At 44.4% G+C, this 21272-nt stretch overlaps 1 protein-coding gene across 1 annotated transcript in view; it reads right to left on the bottom strand.

Annotated features, from left to right (window-relative positions):
• Positions 1 to 21272, bottom strand: part of AK4 (adenylate kinase 4) — a 50940-nt gene that overhangs the window by 8152 nt on the left and 21516 nt on the right. Inside the window, exons 3-4 of the mRNA XM_084636471.1 lie at positions 12308 to 12427; positions 578 to 750 (exon numbers count right to left, since the gene is read on the bottom strand). Coding sequence (XP_084492597.1) covers positions 578 to 750; positions 12308 to 12427 — 293 coding nt within the window. The remainder of the gene's footprint in view (positions 1 to 577; positions 751 to 12307; positions 12428 to 21272) is intronic.

Genomic DNA, 21272 nt, shown 5'->3' on the forward strand with positions numbered 1-21272 from the left:
TGCATTCATGTCAGATGATATCACTGCAAGACACTTTACTTACTACAATATATATAGTAGATAAAAATCTGAGTTAAAGGGATAATTAACATTGATCTATGACACTAGTACTAGTTACTGTAAGACACCTTGTATTCTCCCTTGATAACAATGGCATCTGTGTGCTAGCTTGCATAACTCCCAGGATAATCATTGTGCCATGACTGCACAATAAAACACTGTGGTATTCTGGACCACAGTAAATTATAGTAGGACATTTTCTTACCCCATGATTAAAATAAATCTCATTTTCCTAAATAAATATTGTCTGATTGGAAACTGCCTTGCACACAATCTTTCAGGTGCCCCCTTAAGGCCCCCGAGCATGAAAAACCTAACTAGTTTTCTAAAACTTATCTAGCAAGAAGAATTCAACTCCCATGCATTCAGTACTTATTAGAGTATAATAGGATTTCTCCCCTTAATATTTTTAAAAAGACGAATAAGGCATTCTCAAGTGGAGACATCTTTACTGATCTAGAAGTAGATTTAAATTTTCTCCAGCTAAATTAGTCTTTAATGTAGTAAATTCTCTTACATGTACATCAGGTGGGTTGAACTCCATATTATACACTCTTCCACTAGCTGGGTGAATCCAGCGAGCGCTTAGACGATCTTTTAGCGTCTCGAATGGGATGTTTAAATTGATCACTAGATCCAGGTCACAGATTCTGTCAAGTGCTTCAGCTTGCACCAGTGTCCTAGGAAAACCTGAACAGGGGATGGAGGGGAAAAGAAAGGAAAAACAAACAAACAAACTCATGTCATATGAACTAACAAAGGCAACTAATATTTATTGGATGGTGAAGAACAGTTTCACAATATCCGTGCTGGTGTTGAAAACCGCCAGTCCTCTGTTACAGCAAAAGCAATAAGTATCCGAGGCTTTGAATAGATGTACACTTAAAACAAATTAACACAAACACAAGAATTTACACTCCATGCCTTAGACAGGCCACTTTGTTGCATGCATAGTATCTATTAATTGCTGAATTCAAGTCGATACAAGGTATGTTCACCTTTAAAGCTTCATATGACCACCCTGTGTACCCAAGTTCTTAACTGTTGACTTGACTGACTACCTGCGAATAGCTCTGAAGTACAATCATCAGAATGCTGGGACTCAGATCTGGGATCAATTCCCAGCACTGCATCGATGACTTTTCGGCCAAGTCACCTAATCTCTGTGCTTCAGATTCCCATCTGTAAAACTGGGATAATACTTCCCTACTTCAGAAGGATGTTACAAGGGTAAACACATTCAATATTTGTGAAGGGAAAGCAAGCTGTATAAGTACTGAGACACGCCAATGCCAAGTATACCAGAGGCAGCAAGATCTCCAGGAGGGGGAGGGAAGGGAAGACGCCCTGGATATTGCATGTCCTATTCTCCAAGCCATGTGAAGAGGGAGGGAGGGAGGGAGGAAGGGCTGGAGGGAGTCTTGGCTCTTGTAGATATTAATTGCTCAAGGGAAGAAACGGCCCCACCTTTAGGGTCAGTCTATAGTCCCAAGAACAATACTGACGAAACAAACCTATTTCCATCATGAAAGTTTTGTCAGTCTTGAGCTGTGCAATTCAACTAGTGACGCATGCAGCTTAATGTACAAAGCATGCGGTACCACATCAGAGATGCGTGAAGCATGCAGCTCTCAGGGCCTGGCTTTGCTTATTCATGAAGGTGTTGATCTTGCATAATCAAACTTAATGGAAGCTTTGCCATTGATTTCAAGAATCAAACTGTTGGGTCTTAATCTGGCACCCACTGGAGTGCTGAGGATACTGAACTGCCACTGGAATCAACAGGAATTGAGGATGCACCGCACTTCACAGGATCAACCCCTAATAGTGTAAAAACTATGCAACTTAATCAGCAAGTTACACATCTATTGGACTTGACAAGAATGGAGATCAGCGACAGGTCCCCCGGGCCAAGAAATTAAGTAATGGGATGATTAGGCCACATAACTTAATTGCCACGGTATAGGACTTATGGATTATTAATCAGTGGAGCACACCGTTTTTCTGAGAAAGGGAATACTAAGGAGACCTATAGATGAAGGGCACTCCATGGAAAAATTACTGGGGTTCTAAGTCTTTATCTCGAGCTCCGTTTTACTTGGGGTTGAGCGTGTTGCAGAGGGACCTCTGAAGAAGAAGAAGAAGAAGAAGAAAGGGGACTTCCCTCAGGTAACTCAGCAGTGACTTATCTGGCCATTTAAGCAGTGGTGATAAGGCTGTGCATCCCCAGCCAGGCCCCCACTCCCTATCCACCCCTCCCACTTCCCGCCCCCAACTGCCCCCCTCAGAACCTCCGACCCATCCAACCCCCCCTGCTCCTTGTCCTCGGACCGCCCCCTCCCCGGACCCCCAACCCTAACCACCCCCCCGGGACACCACCCCCTATCCAGCCCCCCCCCCGTCCCCTGACTGCCCCAACGCCTATCCACCCCCCGACTGGCCCCCTGGGACTCCCACGCCTATCCAACTGCCCACCCCAGAACCATCGAACCCCCCCTGCTCCTTGTCCCCGACCACCCCCTCCCAGGACTTTCCGCCCCTAACCACCCCCAAGGACCCCACCCCCTATCCAACCCGCCCTGCTCCCTATCCCTTGATTGCCCCGCCCCCTATCCACACCCCAGCTCCCCCGGAACCTCCTGCCCCTTATCCAACCACCCCCCGCGCTCCCTTACCATGCCGCTCAGAGCGGCAGGAGCTCGCAGCCCCGTCACCCAGCTGGAGCCAGTCACGCCACTGCGCGGCCCAGCAGGAACAGCGGGCCAGAGCGCGGGCAGTGCAGCAAGCTGAGGCTGCGGAGGAGGGGGGACGGCAGGGGCAGGGCTGGGGGCTAGCCTCCCTGGCCAGGAGCTCAAGAGCCAGGCAGGACGGTCCCACGGGCCAGATGTAGCCTGCGGGCCGTACTTTGCCCACCTCTGCTTTCAATGTTACTATATGTCTAGTAAGTACACTGCCGGTGCTATACAGCTCGATTTTTGCAGGCTACAGGATATTTCCATTCCTTTGCAAATCTCATCCTCCCTCATGTATAATCAGACAGATGCAGCACAGTCCTAATTTTAATTGCCGTGGTCTGAGAGGAAAAATATTTTGAAGTTCCAAGGAACGGACATGTTCAAAGGAAACCTTTCAGCCTGGCGTGCCTGCCTCCTCACCCCCATGGGAGAAGTTTTCTTCACACAAAATGTCCTGGCTTCAATCATACTTGGTCCCTAGCAACAATTTCATTTAACCACACCAATTGGGATTCCTAATACCAGAGGAGTTGGTACTTATTGCTACCACAATTCTCATTCCATATGCACCTTCCCCTTGCACTACTAAAGCCGAATTCTGAGTAACTAATACCTATTCATCCAAGAGTACTACAGTAATTGAGAACCTTCTTTCCTAGTTATATAGCCTAGCTACTTTAAAAACAAACCACACAACTAAATGTACATGCTTCATCCTCTCCCCCAATCAGAGTTCCCTAGTGCAAAACTCATTCCCAGTTATGGGCATTGAGACATTACACTCCATATTCTTTATGAAAATATGCTTAGGATACGGATATGACATAATTGAGATATACTTGATGCAAGATGGCTCATGTAAGACATCACTGGAAAGATTATGATTTACTGAATGTGATTATCCAATTTGTGTGTTTATCATTTCTGTATCTGAAATTAGGAATATTGACTATGTAACAATTACAGCTGTGTGTGTGTGTGTGTGTGTGTGTGTGTGTGTATTTGAGAGACACCCACCAGACAACCCACCATCACAGCCCTGATGGCCCATTAGGAACAAACAACAAGGCTGTGAAGATACTAATCTCTCTCCTTCCTGAGACTTGTCTTGGGACTAGCTGTAACACTACTAGGTCAGGTGGTCCTGCCACATGGTACTAAACATGATCTTGGACTTCTAGTAATTTTCCACTGACAGGATGGGGAGGTCAAGTTTGGGAAACAAAAGGCTTCCCACCTGATGTAAATTCTATTTAAAGCTGGGAGAGAAGGCATTCCGGACTTTCCCCTCCATGGCCTACCCAAGAAGGAGGACTGCTGAAAGAACCTGAAGGGACAAAAGAGACTAACCTGAATGGAAAGGCAGGAGAGTCCAGACTGAGACGGGGTACAGTCTGTAAGAAGAAATAAACTCTGAGCTACAGAAACTCTGCATCCTGCCTAATTCAACATTTAGGGTGAGAAATTACTTTGCGTGTTTTAGAATAACAGCCGTGTTAGTCTGTATTCGCAAAAAGAAATACACCTTAGAGACTAACCAATTTATTTGAGCATGAGCTTTCGTGAGCTACAGCTCACTTCATCAGATGCATACTGTGGAAACTGCAGAAGACATTATATACACAGAGACCATGAAACAATACCTCCTCCCATCCCACTCTCCTGCTGGTAATAGCTTATCTAAAGTGATCATCAAGTTGGGCCATTTCCAGCACAAATCCAGGTTCTCTCACCCTCCGCCCCCCCCCCCCAAACTCACTCTCCCGCTGGTAATAGCCCATCCAAAATGACCACTCTCTTTAAAATGTGTATGATAATCAAGGTGGGCCATTTCCAGCACAAATCCAGGTTTTCTCACCCCCCCCCACCCCCCTCCAAAAACCACACACACAAACTCACTCTCCTGCTGGTAATAGCTCATCCAAAGTGACCACTCTCCCTACAATGTGCATGATCACTTTGGATAAGCTATTACCAGCAGGAGAGTGAGTTTGTGTGTGTGGTTTTTGGAGGGGGGTGGGGGGGGTGAGAAAACCTGGATTTGTGCTGGAAATGGCCCAACTTGATTATCATACACATTTTAAAGAGAGTGGTCATTTTGGATGGGCTATTACCAGCGGGAGAGTGAGTTGGGGGGGGGGGCGGAGGGTGAGAAAACCTGGATTTCTGCTGGAAATGGCCCAACTTGATGATCACTTTAGATAAGCTATTACCAGCAGGAGGGTGGGGTGGGAGGAGGTATTGCTTCATGGTCTCTGTGTATATAATGTCTTCTGCAGTTTCCACAGTATGCATCCGATGAAGTGAGCTGTAGCTCACGAAAGCTCATGCTCAAATAAATTGGTTAGTCTCTAAGGTGCCACAAGTACTCCTTTTCTTTTTGCGTGTTTTGACAGGTTTCAGAGTAGCAGGCAAGTTAGTCTGTCTTGTTGCGTGTTTTGTTTTATTTGCTCAGTAATCTGCTTTATTCTGTTTGCTACCCTTTTAACCACTTAAAACCTGCCTTTTATAGTTAATAACGTTTGTTTTGTTTGTTATTAAACCCAGATTCTGTAATTTCTAAGGGGGGAGGGAGAGTAGTTGCGCATATCTTCCTCCATACTGAAGGAGGGGCCGAATGTACGAGCTTACGTTGTACAGATTTCTCTACAGCGCAAGACGAACCTTTGGGTCTACACTCCAAGGGAGGTGGACACCTGAGTGCTGGGGCAAGTCCCTTAAGCTGAGTCTTCCCACAGCTGATCTCAGTGTCTGTGTCTTTGGGAGGCGGGGTGTGTGTCTGTGCACACGCACTAGAGGAGGCTTAAGAGCCTGGCTCAGCAAGACAGGTTAAGGGGGTCCCATGCTGGCAAAACTGGTGGGCTCAGTGGTATCTCAGCACATCAGGTGGCATCTTGAAGGGGGCAACCTGTCATAGGTATGATGGCAACAGATTGTGCTAAACTGCATGTATTAAGAGAGAAGTTCCACAGGCAGCAATTATCTACTTAGCCATGTGATGCTGTGATTAGAGATGGGTCCAAATTGCATTGGTAAGACCTAGAGCAGATATTTTCCAAGTTTTAGGGGCAGTCAGATCTCGGGTTTTGAGTCAGACTACTCTAGCTGGGATTATGCATGTATAAGCACTTCCAAGACCGGCCACTCCTGGAAGAATGCAGGATCCAGGGGTGAGCAAGATGCAGTTCAGGGCTGGCTGTGTTATAATTCCACCTTGATTGCAGGAGTGTATGAACACATTCTGAGGCACATGTCATGTATTTTATTGCAGTTCATATCTCCTAGAACTGAAAGCCACAGAGAATAAAAAAAAAGTCTCTCGCCTCTAGTGTATTGTGTGTTAGTGTAGATGCATTCTTCCATCTACAGAAATGCCACTGTCACAGGAAGATACAAAATCCAGAAGCACATGTAAGCATTCAGAGGGTTTTGGGGGGAAGGGGGGGCAGGGGGGGAAGAGTCCCTGTAGGAGCTGAGTTCTATAAAAAACAGTTCATCTGACAGCACGTATAACGTATTGGTAGCAAGTACAGCTATAGGGTTTAATATAGCAGTTAAGGATATACTGCTAATTCACTCTTCCTCAAAGTAGACTGTATTTCTGAAATCCCATCCTGTGATGAGTGCTGGAAGCTGACCGGAGCCAGCACTCTGATCCCTTGAGCATCAGTCAGGTCCCCTGCCTAGAGGAGGCTGTTTGTGGATGTGAAGGCTAACAGGCTGATCACGCTGAATGAGCCAATTAGTCCATTAGCTGAGAGATGTCGGGAGGCCACAGGAAGGAGTTACTGGGGGAAGAGGACCTGGGCTAAATGAGCCCAGAGATCTCACCTAAGGGAGGCCTCTGTTCTTCTCTGGTCCTGTGGGAAAGAGCTGAAGGTAGAGAAGCACTGTAAACACTTTGTTATCACCAACACCAATCCAGTCTCATAAAGCGATGTAAATAAATCACACACATTTGCCACTTACTGGACAGCCTGAGAGGTGCCTGGGGATAGGTCTACGGTGCAATTAGACACCTGTGGCTAGCCCAAGTCAGCTGACTTGGGCTAAGGGGATATTTAATTGTTGGGTAAATGTTCATGGTTGGGCTAGAGCCCAAGCTCTGGGACCCCCCGGGGCCAAACCTGAACATCTATCCTGCAATTAAACAACCCCTGAGCCAGAGTCAGCAGACACGGACCAGCCACAGGAGTGTAACTGGAGCACAGACATACCCTGGGGTATCAGAGGACAGGGACGGAGCATGCCCTGTTACACACCCTTGTAGCTTCCTATGTAGAAGACTGGGCTAGTAAATAATAATATAGGATTTAGTACAGAGGATTAGGGATCTGTGCAAAGCATGCATTATACACAGCAAATTGCTTTTTCGGTATCACCCACCAACTGCTGTAGAGATTCTCACCCAAACTAGAGTAAATTTGGCACCATCATTCTGAAGGGGAAAAAAGGAAGAGTTTCTCCAAGCACTAACAGGTGTATGAGTGTGAGACTTGCCCAGAGCAAGATGGAATGGATGGTAATGTGGCTGTGGGAAAAACAAGGTTGGAATTATGAAACAAATCCTTAACTGAAAAGCAAAGCCAGGAAGCATGTTGAGAAGCCATCAGATCCCATGCTTCAGGGCTTAAATCAAGTGTACAAAACTAAGCAGCATGTATATTTTAAAAACCAGGGGTGTGGAGGATACTGTAGTGAGATGGTTTCTACAGCCATCACCAACTCCCTGAAATCCCAACTCCCATCCCATATTCTTACAAAAGATATCACAAAGGAGGGGGCAGGTATCAGACACCAACAGCGAGAAAACATTTCTGGAGGGCAGATGGGGCCTTTCAATCAGTTTAGGATGAGCAGCGTGGGGTGCCATATTTTGCTTAGAATAATCAACTGTCCAGGATAATGGTACCTAGTGAGGGCAAACTGTGTATAATGAAAAATTACCTCCATTGTTGGGGTCACTAAGCCCAGTCATTCTTGGCCAGGCTTTCACCCACCTGCTCATACAGGGACAACCTCTTATTGTTTTCTCCAAGCTCAGTACCACCACAGACACACACTGCCCCATGGCAGGGCAAGAGTCTAAGTACCTCCAAAAAAAAACAGTTATGTGCCATGCTCCAGCAGTTACCAAGCACTGGATGATTTGAGATTATAAACCCCAGCCATGCCTGACATTTACAGAGAGGTCAGCCATTGACACCCGAACCTGGATGCATCAGATCTAGAAACCTTCCCACATGTACAAGAAGTCAGCTGCCCCCTCATCTTGGATCTCTGCCTGTAACCCAAAGGAATACTGTGTAGCGCTATCCCTCCCAGCCTGAGGGAATGCTAAAGCCTGTTACTCTGACCACCAAGCAGTAATGATATGCTGCAGTAAAAAACGATTACAAATATCTATCTCCCTGGGCACCTCAGATCTGCAACAAATCTGCACCACCACATGTCATACCAGAGCTTGTATTCTCCAGGTACAGAATGACATTTACTCCGGTCAGTTTTTATTGAACACACACACACAAAATAGGGCACCTTTATGCCAAACAAAGCGAATTGTAGAACGGCTCCCTGCACCTGCTCTAACGCCAACTGTTTTTTCTGCTCTGCAGAGCACATTTTCACTGCGAGCTCCTTTCTTTTTTGGGGGAGGGGGGCAGAGAGAAAGAGACAGGGCATGTTAAATCCCAGGGCCAAGGTCATTCAGACCTTAAGGGCTGTTTTGCAGCAGCAGAGCCCATGAAGTCCAAAAGGAAGTCTGGTTTTGTGATTTGCTCCAGGATGGCATTTTGAGCCAAACAGTCCAGTCAGCTGTTTGGTCCCTCACAACAGCACAGACTAGGGAAGTCAAAATGTTGCATTGTGGCAAAGTGGTGAAAGTCAGAAGCCCAGAAATACCCTAAACGTACACAGTCATAAATATTGTGTGCACACCCTTACTCTCTACACCTGTGTTTAAAGCCAGGAGCTGTGACGATTCTAGAACACCAGTAGGACAGATTACCTAGAGTACAGTGACTTATGCTACAGGGCAAGGAGAGTCCACTCCCCAGGATGCACTTGTGCCAAGGATAGACTGGGAAAGGAGGGAAGCTAGGATCTCAGCCCTGCTGCTTGAAGGCCTTTGTGATGTCATAGGCTGAGCTGCCTCAGTTATATTAAGTCATGTATATGTTTAAGCCCTTTAATTCTTCTCATTATTTTGCCTCCACTAGTTCCTGTGGCGAGGGGTTCCACAGGCTAGCCATATGCTGCACAGTGTACTGCAGTCTTTGTAAAGCTTACTGCCTGAACTTAATCATTCAGGAGGCGTCTCCTTGTGAGCACAATACTCATACTAATGGCATGACTGCTCTTGGTCCCCACTTCCCCGGGAAGCTATATTGGTAGTTAAAACCCCAGGAAGACCTGTGCACTTGGGAATGTATTTACTCCCTCCAGGGGAACAGCGGACTCTTTAAATGCTCTCTTTTCTGACTTGTGCAAGTGGGTGCCACACAGGTAGGGGTGTGTGTTTTAGTGGAAGAAGTGAAAAAGCAACAAAGGCAGAAAGTAGAGAAAAGGAAGGAGAGACTGGGAACATATGGATTTTGTGAAGGGGCCTCAGGACTTTCTAGCATCCCCCAGGCCAGAGGCAACATGGGATACTGGAGACATACATCCCCCATTCTTTCCTGCCTGGACCTGGCCATAGGACAGTTTTGCACCTCCATTTGCAGCAGCGTTGCTTGATCTAGCCATCCAGGTATTCTTATTGATGTGTTTCAGAGTAGTAGCCATGTTAGTCTGTATTCGATGAGCTGTAGCTCACGAAAGCTTATGCTCAAATAAACTGGTTAGTCTCTACGGTGCCACAAGTACTCCTTTTCTTATTGATTTGATCACTCTCGTATCTGTCCTCCAGTCACTTGTTTGCACCAGCAACACAACAAAATAGACTAGCAGGATTTCAGTGCCTGGAGCTGATGCACAAGAACTTGAGATTGAAATCAACCTCTGGGGTGCAGCTAATGCAAGCAGAGAAGGAGCACAAGAAAGGGAAGCAGCAGAGACAAGGTAGCTGCAGAGGAAAGACACCGAAGGAAGCTAGGAGAGACTCACAATATGCATTTTAAAAAGTTAAATTTATGTTTGTACGGCAGCTTTGACTGGGTCCATAAATTCTCTAAGTGTCAACAAAAGCCACTGCAAGAGAAACAAGAGCCTGCAGTTCAGAGCGTTGGTGTCCTTCATAAGGAAACAAGATGATCATTTACACAAGCACCACAAACCATTCCAGTCACCTCATGGCAACATGGGCTAACACTGGTTGCTTTATTTGGAGAGACAGGAGCGCATCAAAACCCAGAGAGTTCTGGCAATGCTTTATTTGCTTTTCCATGAACAGCAACATTTCAATACAGAAATGATAAACTTCCAGTGCCCTTGTATTAATGAGACGTAGGTCTGAGTTCTAGTTTAATGATGGCCAAATTCTGGGATTCCCAGATTAAGGAACTATCATAGGGTTTGAATGATTATGCCCACCGGAAAAGGTCATCTCTCTAGGGCAGAGATCGACAGCCTTTGGCACGCAGCCTGCCAAGGCAAGCCCCACGGCAGGCCGGGAAGGTTTGTTTACCTGCCACGTCCGAAGGTTCGTTTACCTGCTGCGTCCGAAGGTTCAACCGATCGCGGCTCCCACTGGCTGCGGTTCGCGGTCCCAGGCCAATGGGGGCTGTGGGAAGCTGCGGCCAGCATATCCCTCGGGCCGCGCCGCTTCCTGCGGCCCCCATTGGCCTGGAGTGGTGAACCGCAGCCAGTGGGAGCAGCGACCAACCGAACCTGTGGACGCGGCAGGTAAACAAACCGGCCCGGTGTGCCAGGGGGCTTACCCTGGTGGGCTGTGGGCCAAAGGTTGCCGATCCCTGCTCTAGGGAATGCTCTGAACAGAGTTCAGTTCTAGTGTGGACCCTAATCTCGAGCATATGCATTTATAAACACCTAATTATAATGTAAATGAATAAGTGATTGCTTATACTGTGCTCGTTATCATGGTGTCTGAATGCCTCTCCATTAGTCATTTTTTACATTTAAGTTAGAGATGCTCAGAAATGTTTCTTCTAAGATTCATTGAAAGAAATGGAACTTTTGCAAAAAAAACCGTTCATTTTACCCCCTTACATCCACATAAACTCAAGCCCACTGCTCTACTAGTAAGTAAAATCAAATCTTTAGAGCAACATATAAAAGACTAAATGCAAGCAACAGTGGAGACTAGGGGCACCTCAGATTTTAAAACTACACTCACTCTGATAGAAATTCATATTTTAGGCCTGATATTTACAAAAGGCCTCTAGTTTTGTTGCATTTAGACATCCCGCTACTTGAGTGCTCCCACAATTGATTCTGGGTGTAAAATTTGGGGCTCAACTATTTGCAGGAACAAAAATTCATCTTCACAACCAAGAAGGCTTTTAAAACAAAAAAAACCACACAAAGGCAATCGTGTTCAAAGTGTTTTTAAGGGTTCTGATTAGCATACATGATGCGTGGTTGATACTTCACATGTCTATGAACAAGAAACAGCAAGTGATTTATCTTGGCTTGTGTCCAGTCACTCCCATGTACCAGTTGCTCCATGTCATGATTTGGAACAGCAGTGTGAGAGACTGTTTGCTGCATAAAGCTGATCTAAGTCAAGGATTCCGACATACCTTCCCATGGGAGACTGGCCAGACACACACGCACTACTCCTCACAGGAGCGGAAGGGAAGGGGAACAAGCTAGGGGCTTGTACATCTTCCCTTCACCCCTCCCTGCCTTTTCTCTGCACAGAGGGTCACCAGCAGTGACTTCTCGTCCCTCCCCACCCCCATGAGCTAAGAGACAACTGTGACACAGAGTCCCTCAAGGTTCACAGAATTTCTGGTGGCCATAGCCCATAGTTTGAAAACTGTGGACACTGGGTACAGAGACCTGACCGTTAAGGACATGAAGAACCACAGGGGAGAAGGGAGCTGTAGGGTGAATGGTGACTGCAGACATGCTCTGTAGCAGTTTGCTCTGTACTAGGCACTGTTCCCTGCTGTCTGACTACCATGATGGTGATGTAAAACCCCTTCCATTAGAGTGACAGTACCTTGAGTGGAGCTTCTGACCTCTTGCTTAAATTAACAAAATCTTTCCTCAGTACCTGTGATCTCATGCAAATAGGATCTGAGTTTCATTTTCAGAAGCATGAGTCTTTAAGAGGAGACCAGCTGAACAGCTCTGTCCTTAAAAGCTCTCAGAAGTGTTTTTGCTTTCTCCTCCATCCCTCCCTCGCTGCTAAAAATATTGAAAAGCTGTGGTTGGTTTTATTTGTTTTCCTGTGAAATCGTTCCTGGGAAAGTAATGTCTTATTCAAAGAAATAGACTTCAAGAGGTTGACGAGGACTGGGATTTTCAATCCCCAACGAGCCACCAGCACAGAGGGATACAAGATTATTGCACCCATGATACCAAATTATGCACATCAGTTTACTGACCGTCAAGTAGCCAATGCTGAGACTGCTTTTTCTCCAGCTCCATCATCATGACACTGGTGATGACGTGATCCGGTACCAAAAGGCCTTGCTCTAAATACTGCTTTGCCAAGACACCAACTTCTATTAAAGAAACAAAACACGTTTCAATAAAAAAAACAAACCAACAACAACAAAAAAAACTGACACACCCCCACCCAACACACACACCTACCTTAAAATTTCCCCTTGATAACATTAATCCAGAAACCCCTCTCTAGCCTCCTTTTTGCTCATTAGCTTTGTTGGGAACACTTCCTTGTTATTGGTGACCAGGGACACTTAACAGTGCTGTGGGAAAACCTAATTTACCAGCTGTGAAGTTGTAGGCTAGGGAATAAAAGAGTGAGGCTGCCTTGAGGGACAAAGAAGGCCAGGAAAATGCCAAGTGATTGTTGGCAGTCTTTTCTTCAATTGATTGGGTGAAAGGATGCTGTATGGATTTCTTGATTAGTGGACAGTAGAACACAGAAGTGCATTTGTGCTAAACTTTTGCAATGCTGGATGTATATGCAGAATTTTAAGAGTGACACCCTGCCAATGTTGACCCCAAAAACTTAAATATTATATATTTATTTTATTTTACTTTACAAATTGCCCCCTCCCTGAAAGTGGGGTGGTTGGTTTTTTTTTTTTGGAAGGAATAATATCCTTCCCACTGCATCTGCAGCCTACATGTAAGAACCAGGAAACAAAAGTGGCCATAAGTTTAATGATTCTGTTGAGTCATCAAGGCTCAGTGAAATAAGACTAATAATAAGCCAAAAATAAGACTAATATTTTTAAAACTCTCTTTTAATAATGTAAAGTTATTATTAACATAGATAGGGACATTTAAAAATTACTATTAAACATTTACATTGTGGTGGTGCTTAGAAGCTAACCAGATCAGGGCCCTATTGTGCTAGGTGCTGTATAAGTAGACTACAGATTTAAACCTTTTTCCTATATGTACAAGTTTATGCATAACCATTGCAATCCCTCAGAGAATGGATTTCCAGCCGAGTACTACAGGGACAATAGCAGAGGCTCCCATGAGTTTGAAAAATAATTAGAGTACTGGAACACTGCACAGACATTTTAGTAGGGTTAAACCTGTCTGAGAGTTTCCTTAATCCTATTCTTCTCGCTTCCCCCACCCCCAAAAATTAAGGATTAAAGTGGTATTAAAAATGTGCACCATCTCTTACATAGGACTTAGAAATAGTGTTTTGTGTGCAGACTTTATGGGAATGCCTAACAAAGTTAAACATGGTTCATCAAAAATCTGAACCCACACTTAAGCTTTTACACAAAGCATTTTGTTATTGTTACTGAATTCAGAACATTGCTTTCTAGCCAAGTTTTTCTAGACCAAGAGCTTGAATTTGGAATGTGTATCTTCTCTGTTTGAATATATATACACCCAGGAATGAATAATTTTAAATACTTTTGCAACCTGACTGTTATAAGCTTCAGAAATCTCAAGAGCTAGCTCCATTTTTTTTAAATCCAGTGTTCATTTTCAAAGTCCATTGTTGTACCAGTGCAAAACTCAGTGTAGTTAGGATAATTAAATCTGAAAAGAGTCTTGCAATAGCCAAAGTCACTCAAACAGCCATCACCAACATACAATTAGATCTAGAACAAGAACTTTTTATTACTGTTGTCATTGCAAATTTGAGTATAACATTTTCTGCTTCAAAAGGGAATGCTGTTTTTTCAACTAAGTATCACAGCCTCATAGGAAACGTCAGCATGAGGTGGAACAGAGGGTGGTTAAGGCACCAGAGTGGGACCCCAAATGCCTAAGTTTAACACTAGCTCTGCTACAGACTTCCTGAGCAGCCTTGGCCTAGTCACCTAATTTCTCGGATTCAGTTCCCCATGTGGATAATATCCCTTAAGTCACAGGGTGCTGGAAGTTATAGAACATTAAGAACAGTAAAAAGTATCACTTCTTGGAATAGGAATTTCACAATTAGAATAAAAGTGCATCTCCTCCTAACCCATATTTCATAGGCTTGAAATGCCTAAGCAACAGTTGCCACCTTAAACTAATATTTTCTGGAACTTCTACCAACTTTTGATCAACTCATAAATTTTCCAGTGAAGCAAGTGCATACAATAACCATGTTCAAATGTCCTTAACTAGTTTTTTTTTAAATGGCATGAAGTACATGCAAGTTGGAAAGCTATCCCTAAACTTCAGTACTAGTGTTAACTATCACAATTCAAGTGTTCCTTTTAAAGGAGGTTCCCTTACCAGCCTGGAGTTGCAACACTGTAGCCTTGCATGAGTTTGGACCTATGAAGTTTTTACCTTTTACTGGGTAGGAAAATGAGTATACCACACAGTTCTCTATCACGGAGGGGTTGCAGAATTAATACATCTGCAAACAGCGGCCTCTGGAAACACAAGTCATCTCCACCAGATTCCACCAACCCAGAAACAGAGATTCTCCAGAACCTTCATTTTCCTAACTGTGGCAAAATGCTATGCCCCCAAACCAACCACACACAAGCTCAAACACAGATTGAATCTTACTGAGAATTAAGAGCAATCATCTGAAGAGCACCATAATTTTTTAAATCCTATGCACTTAGAGAGCTAAAAACCTGATATATTTAAAACAGATAGATTAATCTCTCAAACAGCAACACATTTCACCTTTCAGAGTGGTAGCCATGTTACTCTGTATCAGCAAAAAGAACGGAGTACTTGTGGCACCTTAGAGACTAAAATTTATTCGAGCATAAGCTTTCGTGGGCTAAAACCCACTTCATCGGATGCATGCAGTGGAAAGTGTATATACATACATACACACACACACACACAACATGATCTTGTGATCTGAAATAGGGAACAGTTTAAAGATTTTTAACCAGTGAATACAATAATCTATCATTTTTATCACTTGCTTTGGGTAGCATACACAGGCTTGGGTGGATGAAGACATATTTGGCTAATGCAAATGTATTTAATACTGTCCAATAAGACCTCCATTGGGAACTATGTCCTGCACTTGTAGGGAATGGGCTCATTATGGAGAAGTTTCAGAGTAGCAGCCGTGTTAGTCTGTATCCGCAAAAAGAAAGGAGGACTTGTGGCACCTTAGAGACTAAGAAATTTATTTGAGCGTAAGCTTTTGTGAGCTACAGCTCATGAAAGCTTATGCTCAAATAAATTTCTTAGTCTCTAAGGTGCCACAAGTCCTCCTTTTCTTATTATGGAGAAGGTTGCTCTCATCGACTGCTGGAGCAAACCGATGTGCTGCAGTCAGTCCATCTATAAATCTCGCAACAGAGCTGGGACTAGAATTCTGCTCCTTCCGTTCCATTTACACAGGACTCAGAACTAATGGGGGGGTGGAGAGGAAGAGAGAAAACTCCACTTCTTCAGCTGATGGTGGTAGCATCAGCAAGCCCTATATCCTATCTTTCAGCCAACCTCTAGAGGGCAGTGTCTCACATGCACACTCACCCCTGACCGAGCCAAGGTATGAATGAATTGCTTCACCAGTTTCCTTCCGTCTTTTTACCAAGTCTCTTCATTTTTTAGTCTTCTGTAGCTTTTACCAAAAAGTTTATTCAGACAGAATGTGTTTTCCCCTTAACTAGCTGAAACATTATTAAAACCTAAACACTATGTCTGGTACACAGAGTAAAGCAATTCACTCATTTTGCCTCAATATTCTTACCCCCATAGGATAACAGTGTGTTAAAAATGGGCATTCCCCCTCTTTATTAGTCAGTGGGAAGTTTCTTACCAACTGGCTTGTGACTAATACTTTATCAGATACCATTGTTTAAAAATCAGCTTTATGAAACAAACAGTGATTGAATGCCAGTTTAAAAACAGAATTTTAAAAAAAGAAACAGAATAAAAAAAAATTTTCTTGGATTTCATTTATGCACAAATGGTGTATTTTTATGAGAACCGTCAAACAATTTAAAAAAATCACATTTAATCATGAGATTAAAACAAGATGTAATTAATCACAATTTTAATTGCACCATTAAGGAATAAAAGAATGCCAATTTAAATTACAATATTTTGGATGTTTTTCTACATTTTCAAATATATTGATTTCAATTACAACACAATACAAAAAGTGTACAGTGCTCACGTGATACTATTTTTGATTACAAATATTTGCACTGTAAAAAAAATAAAAATCTACAAATTGAAGCATGAAGAAGTATGTGAATGTTTAGCATATCTGGCATGTAAATACCTTGCAATGCTAGCTACAACAGTGCCATGCAACCGTCCAGTCTCACTTTCTGGTGACGTAAATACGCCAGCAGCATCATCTCCCATAAATCTAAGCAAGCTTGTTTGTCTTAATGATTGATTGAACAAGAAGTAGGCTCGAGTGGACTTGTAGGCGCTAAAGTTTTATATTTTTTTCACATAACTGCACTCAGAAATAAAGCATAATAATTCTACATTTGTAAATTGCACTTTCATGATAGCTAGGTAGGGAGCGTCGAATCGTGGAAGTCAACGAATGGCTACGCAGATGGTGTCGGAGAGAAGGCTTTGGTTTCTTTGACCATGGGATGGTGTTCCATGAAGGAGGAGTGCTGGGTAGAGACGGGCTCCATCTTACGAAGAGAGGGAAGAGCATCTTTGCCAGCAGGCTGGCTAACCTAGTGAGGAGGGCTTTAAACTAGGTTCACCGGGGGAAGGAGACCAAAGCCCTGAGGTAAGTGGGAAAGCGGGATACCGGGAGGAAGCACAGGCAGGAATGTCTGTGAGGGGAGGGCTCCTGCCTCATACTGGCAATGAGGGGCGATCAACAGGTTATCTCAAGTGCTTATATACAAATGCACAAAGCTTTGGAAACAAGCAGGGAGAACTGGAGGTCCTGGTGATGTCAAGGAACTATGACGTGATCGGAATAACAGAGACTTGGTGGGATAACTCATATGACTGGAGTACTGTCATGGATGGTTATAAACTGTTCAGGAAGGACAGGCAGGGCAGAAAAGGTGGGGGAGTAGCACTGTATGTAAGGGAGCAGTATGACTGCTCAGAGCTCCGGTACGAAACTGCAGAAAAACCTGAGTGTCTCTGGATTAAGTTTAGAAGTGTGTGCAACAAGAGTGATGTAGTGGTGGGAGTCTGCTATAGACCACCGGACCAGGGGGATGAGGTGGATGAGGCTTTCTTCCGGCAGCTCACGGAAGCTACTAGATCGCATGCCCTGATTCTCATGGGTGACTTTAATTTTCCTGATATCTGCTGGGAGAGCAATACAGCGGTGCATAGACAATCCAGGAAGTTTTTGGAAAGCATAGGGGACAATTTCCTGGCGCAAGTGCTAGAGGAGCCAACTAGGGGGGGTGCTTTTCTTGACCTGCTGCTCACAAACCGGGTAGAATTAGTGGGGGAAGCAAAAGTGGATGGGAATCTGGGAGGCAGTGACCATGAGTTGGTTGAGTTCAGGATCCTGACGCAGGGAACAAAGGTAAGCAGCAGGATACGGACCCTGGACTTCAGGAAAGCAGACTTCGACTCCCTCAGGGAACGGATGGCCAGGATCCCCTGGGGGACTAACTTGAAGGGGAAAGGAGTCCAGGAGAGCTGGCTGTATTTCAAGGAATCCCTGTTGAGGTTACAGGGACAAACCATCCCGATGAGTCGAAAGAATAGTAAATATGGCAGGCGACCAACTTGGCTTAATGGTGAAATCCTAGCGGATCTTAAACATAAAAAAGAAGCTTACAAGAAGTGGAAGGTTGGACATATGACCAGGGAAGAGTATAAAAATATTGCTCGGGCATGTAGGAATGTTATCAGGAGGGCCAAATCGCACCTGGAGCTGCAGCTAGCCAGAGATGTCAAGAGTAACAAGAAGGGTTTCTTCAGGTATGTTGGCAACAAGAAAAAAGCCAAGGAATGTGTGGGCCCCTTACTGAATGAGGGAGGCAACCTAGTGACAGAGGATGTGGAAAAAGCTAATGTACTCAATGCTTTTTTTGCCTCTGTTTTCACTAACAAGGTCAGCTCCCAGACTGCTGCGCTGGGCATCACAAAATGCGGAAGAGATGGCCAGCCCTCTGTGGAGATAGAGGCGGTTAGGGACTATTTAGAAAAGCTGGACGTGCACAAGTCCATGGGGCCGGACGAGTTGCATCCGAGAGTGCTGAAGGAATTGGCGGCTGTGATTGCAGAGCCACTGGCCATTATCTTTGAAAACTCGTGGCGAACCGGGGAAGTCCCGGATGACTGGAAAAAGGCTAATGTAGTGCCAATCTTTAAAAAAGGGAAGAAGGAAGATCCTGGGAACTACAGGCCAGTCAGCCTCACCTCAGTCCCTGGAAAAATCATGGAGCAGGTCCTCAAAGAATCAATCCTGAAGCACTTGCATGAGAGGAAAGTGATCAGGAACAGCCAGCATGGATTCACCAAGGGAAGGTCATGCCTGACTAATCTAATCGCCTTTTATGATGAGATTACTGGTTCTGTGGATGAAGGGAAAGCAGTGGATGTATTGTTTCTTGACTTTAGCAAAGCTTTTGACACGGTCTCCCATAGTATTCTTGTCAGCAAGTTAAGGAAGTATGGGCTGGATGAATGCACCATAAGGTGGGTAGAAAGCTGGCTAAATTGTCGGGCTCAACGGGTAGTGATCAATGGCTCCATGTCTAGTTGGCAGCCGGTATCAAGTGGAGTGCCCCAGGGGTCGGTCCTGGGGCCGGTTTTATTCAATATCTTCATAAATGATCTGGAGGATGGTGTGGATTGCACTCTCAGCAAATTTGCGGATGATACTAAACTGGGAGGAGTGGTAGATACGCTGGAGGGGAGGGATAGGATACAGAAGGACCTAGACCAATTGGAAGATTGGGCCAAAAGGAATCTGATGAGGTTCAATAAGGATAAGTGCAGGGTCCTGCACTTAGGACGGAAGAACCCAATGCACAGCTACAGACTAGGGACCGAATGGCTAGGCAGCAGTTCTGCAGAAAAGGACCTAGGGGTGACAGTGGACGAGAAGCTGGATATGAGTCAGCAGTGTGCCCTTGTTGCCAAGAAGGCCAATGGCATTTTGGGATGTATAAGTAGGGGCATAGCGAGCAGATCGAGGGACGTGATCGTTCCCCTCTATTCGACATTGGTGAGGCCTCATCTGGAGTACTGTGTCCAGTTTTGGGCCCCACACTTCAAGAAGGATGTGGATAAATTGGAGAGAGTCCAGCGAAGGGCAACAAAAATGATTAGGGGACTGGAACACATGAGTTATGAGGAGAGGCTGAGGGAGCTGGGATTGTTTAGCCTGCAGAAGAGAAGAATGAGGGGGGATTTGATAGCTGCTTTCAACTACCTGAAAGGGGGTTCCAAAGAGGATGGCTCTAGACTGTTCTCAATGGTAGCAGATGACAGAACGAGGAGTAATGGTCTCAAGTTGCAGTGGGGGAGGTTTAGATTGGATATTAGGAAAAACTTTTTCACTAAGAGGGTGGTGAAACACTGGAATGCGTTACCTAGGGAGGTGGTAGAATCTCCTTCCTTAGAGGTTTTTAAGGTCAGGCTTGACAAAGCCCTGGCTGGGATGATTTAACTGGGAATTGGTCCTGCTTTGAGCAGGGGGTTGGACTAGATGACCTTCTGGGGTCCCTTCCAACCCTGATATTCTATGATTCTATGATAAAGAGACTGCATCTCAGAACTTGAATAAGGTGAACTGAAAAATACTATTTCTTTCATTTACTTTTACAATACAAATATTTGTCATCAAAAATAAATACGAAGTGAGCACTGAACACTTTATATTCTGTGTTGTAATAGAAATCAATATATTTGAAAATGAAAAAAATCCGAAAGTATTTATAACAAACAATAATAGAATACCAATTTAAATGTAACAGTGTGATTAATCACTACTTTTTTTAAAATCTAGTTTATTTTTTTTCATTAATTCCTGGAGTTAACTAGGATTAATTGACAGCCCTAATTTTTATTATTTTTTAAACAAACAAGCCTTAAAAGCCCTCCAAAGAACAACTAGTTAATTAGGATCAATTGTATGGTTAAAACCCAGAATGAGTAAGAATCAGAGCACAGCTTTACCACCCCAGGGAGCAGGATAGGAAAGACTGCAACTCTGGGATCCCTACTTCCACCTTGATACAATCTGGTTCCAGTGAACTCCCCACTGACCTATATAGTAGGGGGAGTACCACTCTGGCAGCAGCTGTCCAATCCACCTGTGCCCAGCGGTGCAGGTAGCCAGCACAGCAGAGTAAGTGGACTCTTCACAGGTGCACAGCAGCATTCATGATTTGGCTCCTCGAGAGGAACCTTTAAAGAAATCCTAAAGCAAAAACAGACAAGTCCAGTAGTTCAACACTTTCAATGAAGAAAGTGGTCAGAAACTTTCCTTCAGAAATGTGGAAGCCACAGGTTGATCAAGAATTGCTAATGGGATCTTTCTATAAATAAAACCAAATAAGATTGGGTCCTAGAAATATCCTAGAATTGAGATTATTGCTGCCAAGGAACATGAGAAGACTACAAGGATGTCCAATTCTGGCATGTGAGAATGTAGTCTTAAAAGAAACACTTGGGAACACTGTAAGGCAAAAAGTTCACTCAGTAGACTGCAAAGATGAGTCACTGGACTGTGATACCTAGGGTACTTCTCTTTCTATGCTGAAGTTTAAAATAGCATGGGGAAGTCAGCTATTTGCCTGTTGTTGTAGTAACAGGGTGAGCCTGTGTAGATACAGATGACCAGGAGTGACTTTTACCATTGAAGGCAATCCACTTCTGTACTGGAATAGTCACCAGCTGTAATGAATGCATATTGCCACCATTACTGCACTGTCGTTCACTTTTCTCCTGCTCCCAAGGTCTCTAAACACATCAGAGGGGAAAACGTCTGTCTTATTCAACCTGTGCACAGGCACCCCTTGGGCATGAACTTTTATCACACCC

The sequence above is a fragment of the Lepidochelys olivacea genome, assembly GCF_965140295.1.
Source record: "Lepidochelys olivacea isolate rLepOli2 genome assembly, chromosome: 8".
In the NCBI taxonomy this organism is placed as follows: domain Eukaryota; kingdom Metazoa; phylum Chordata; order Testudines; family Cheloniidae; genus Lepidochelys; species Lepidochelys olivacea.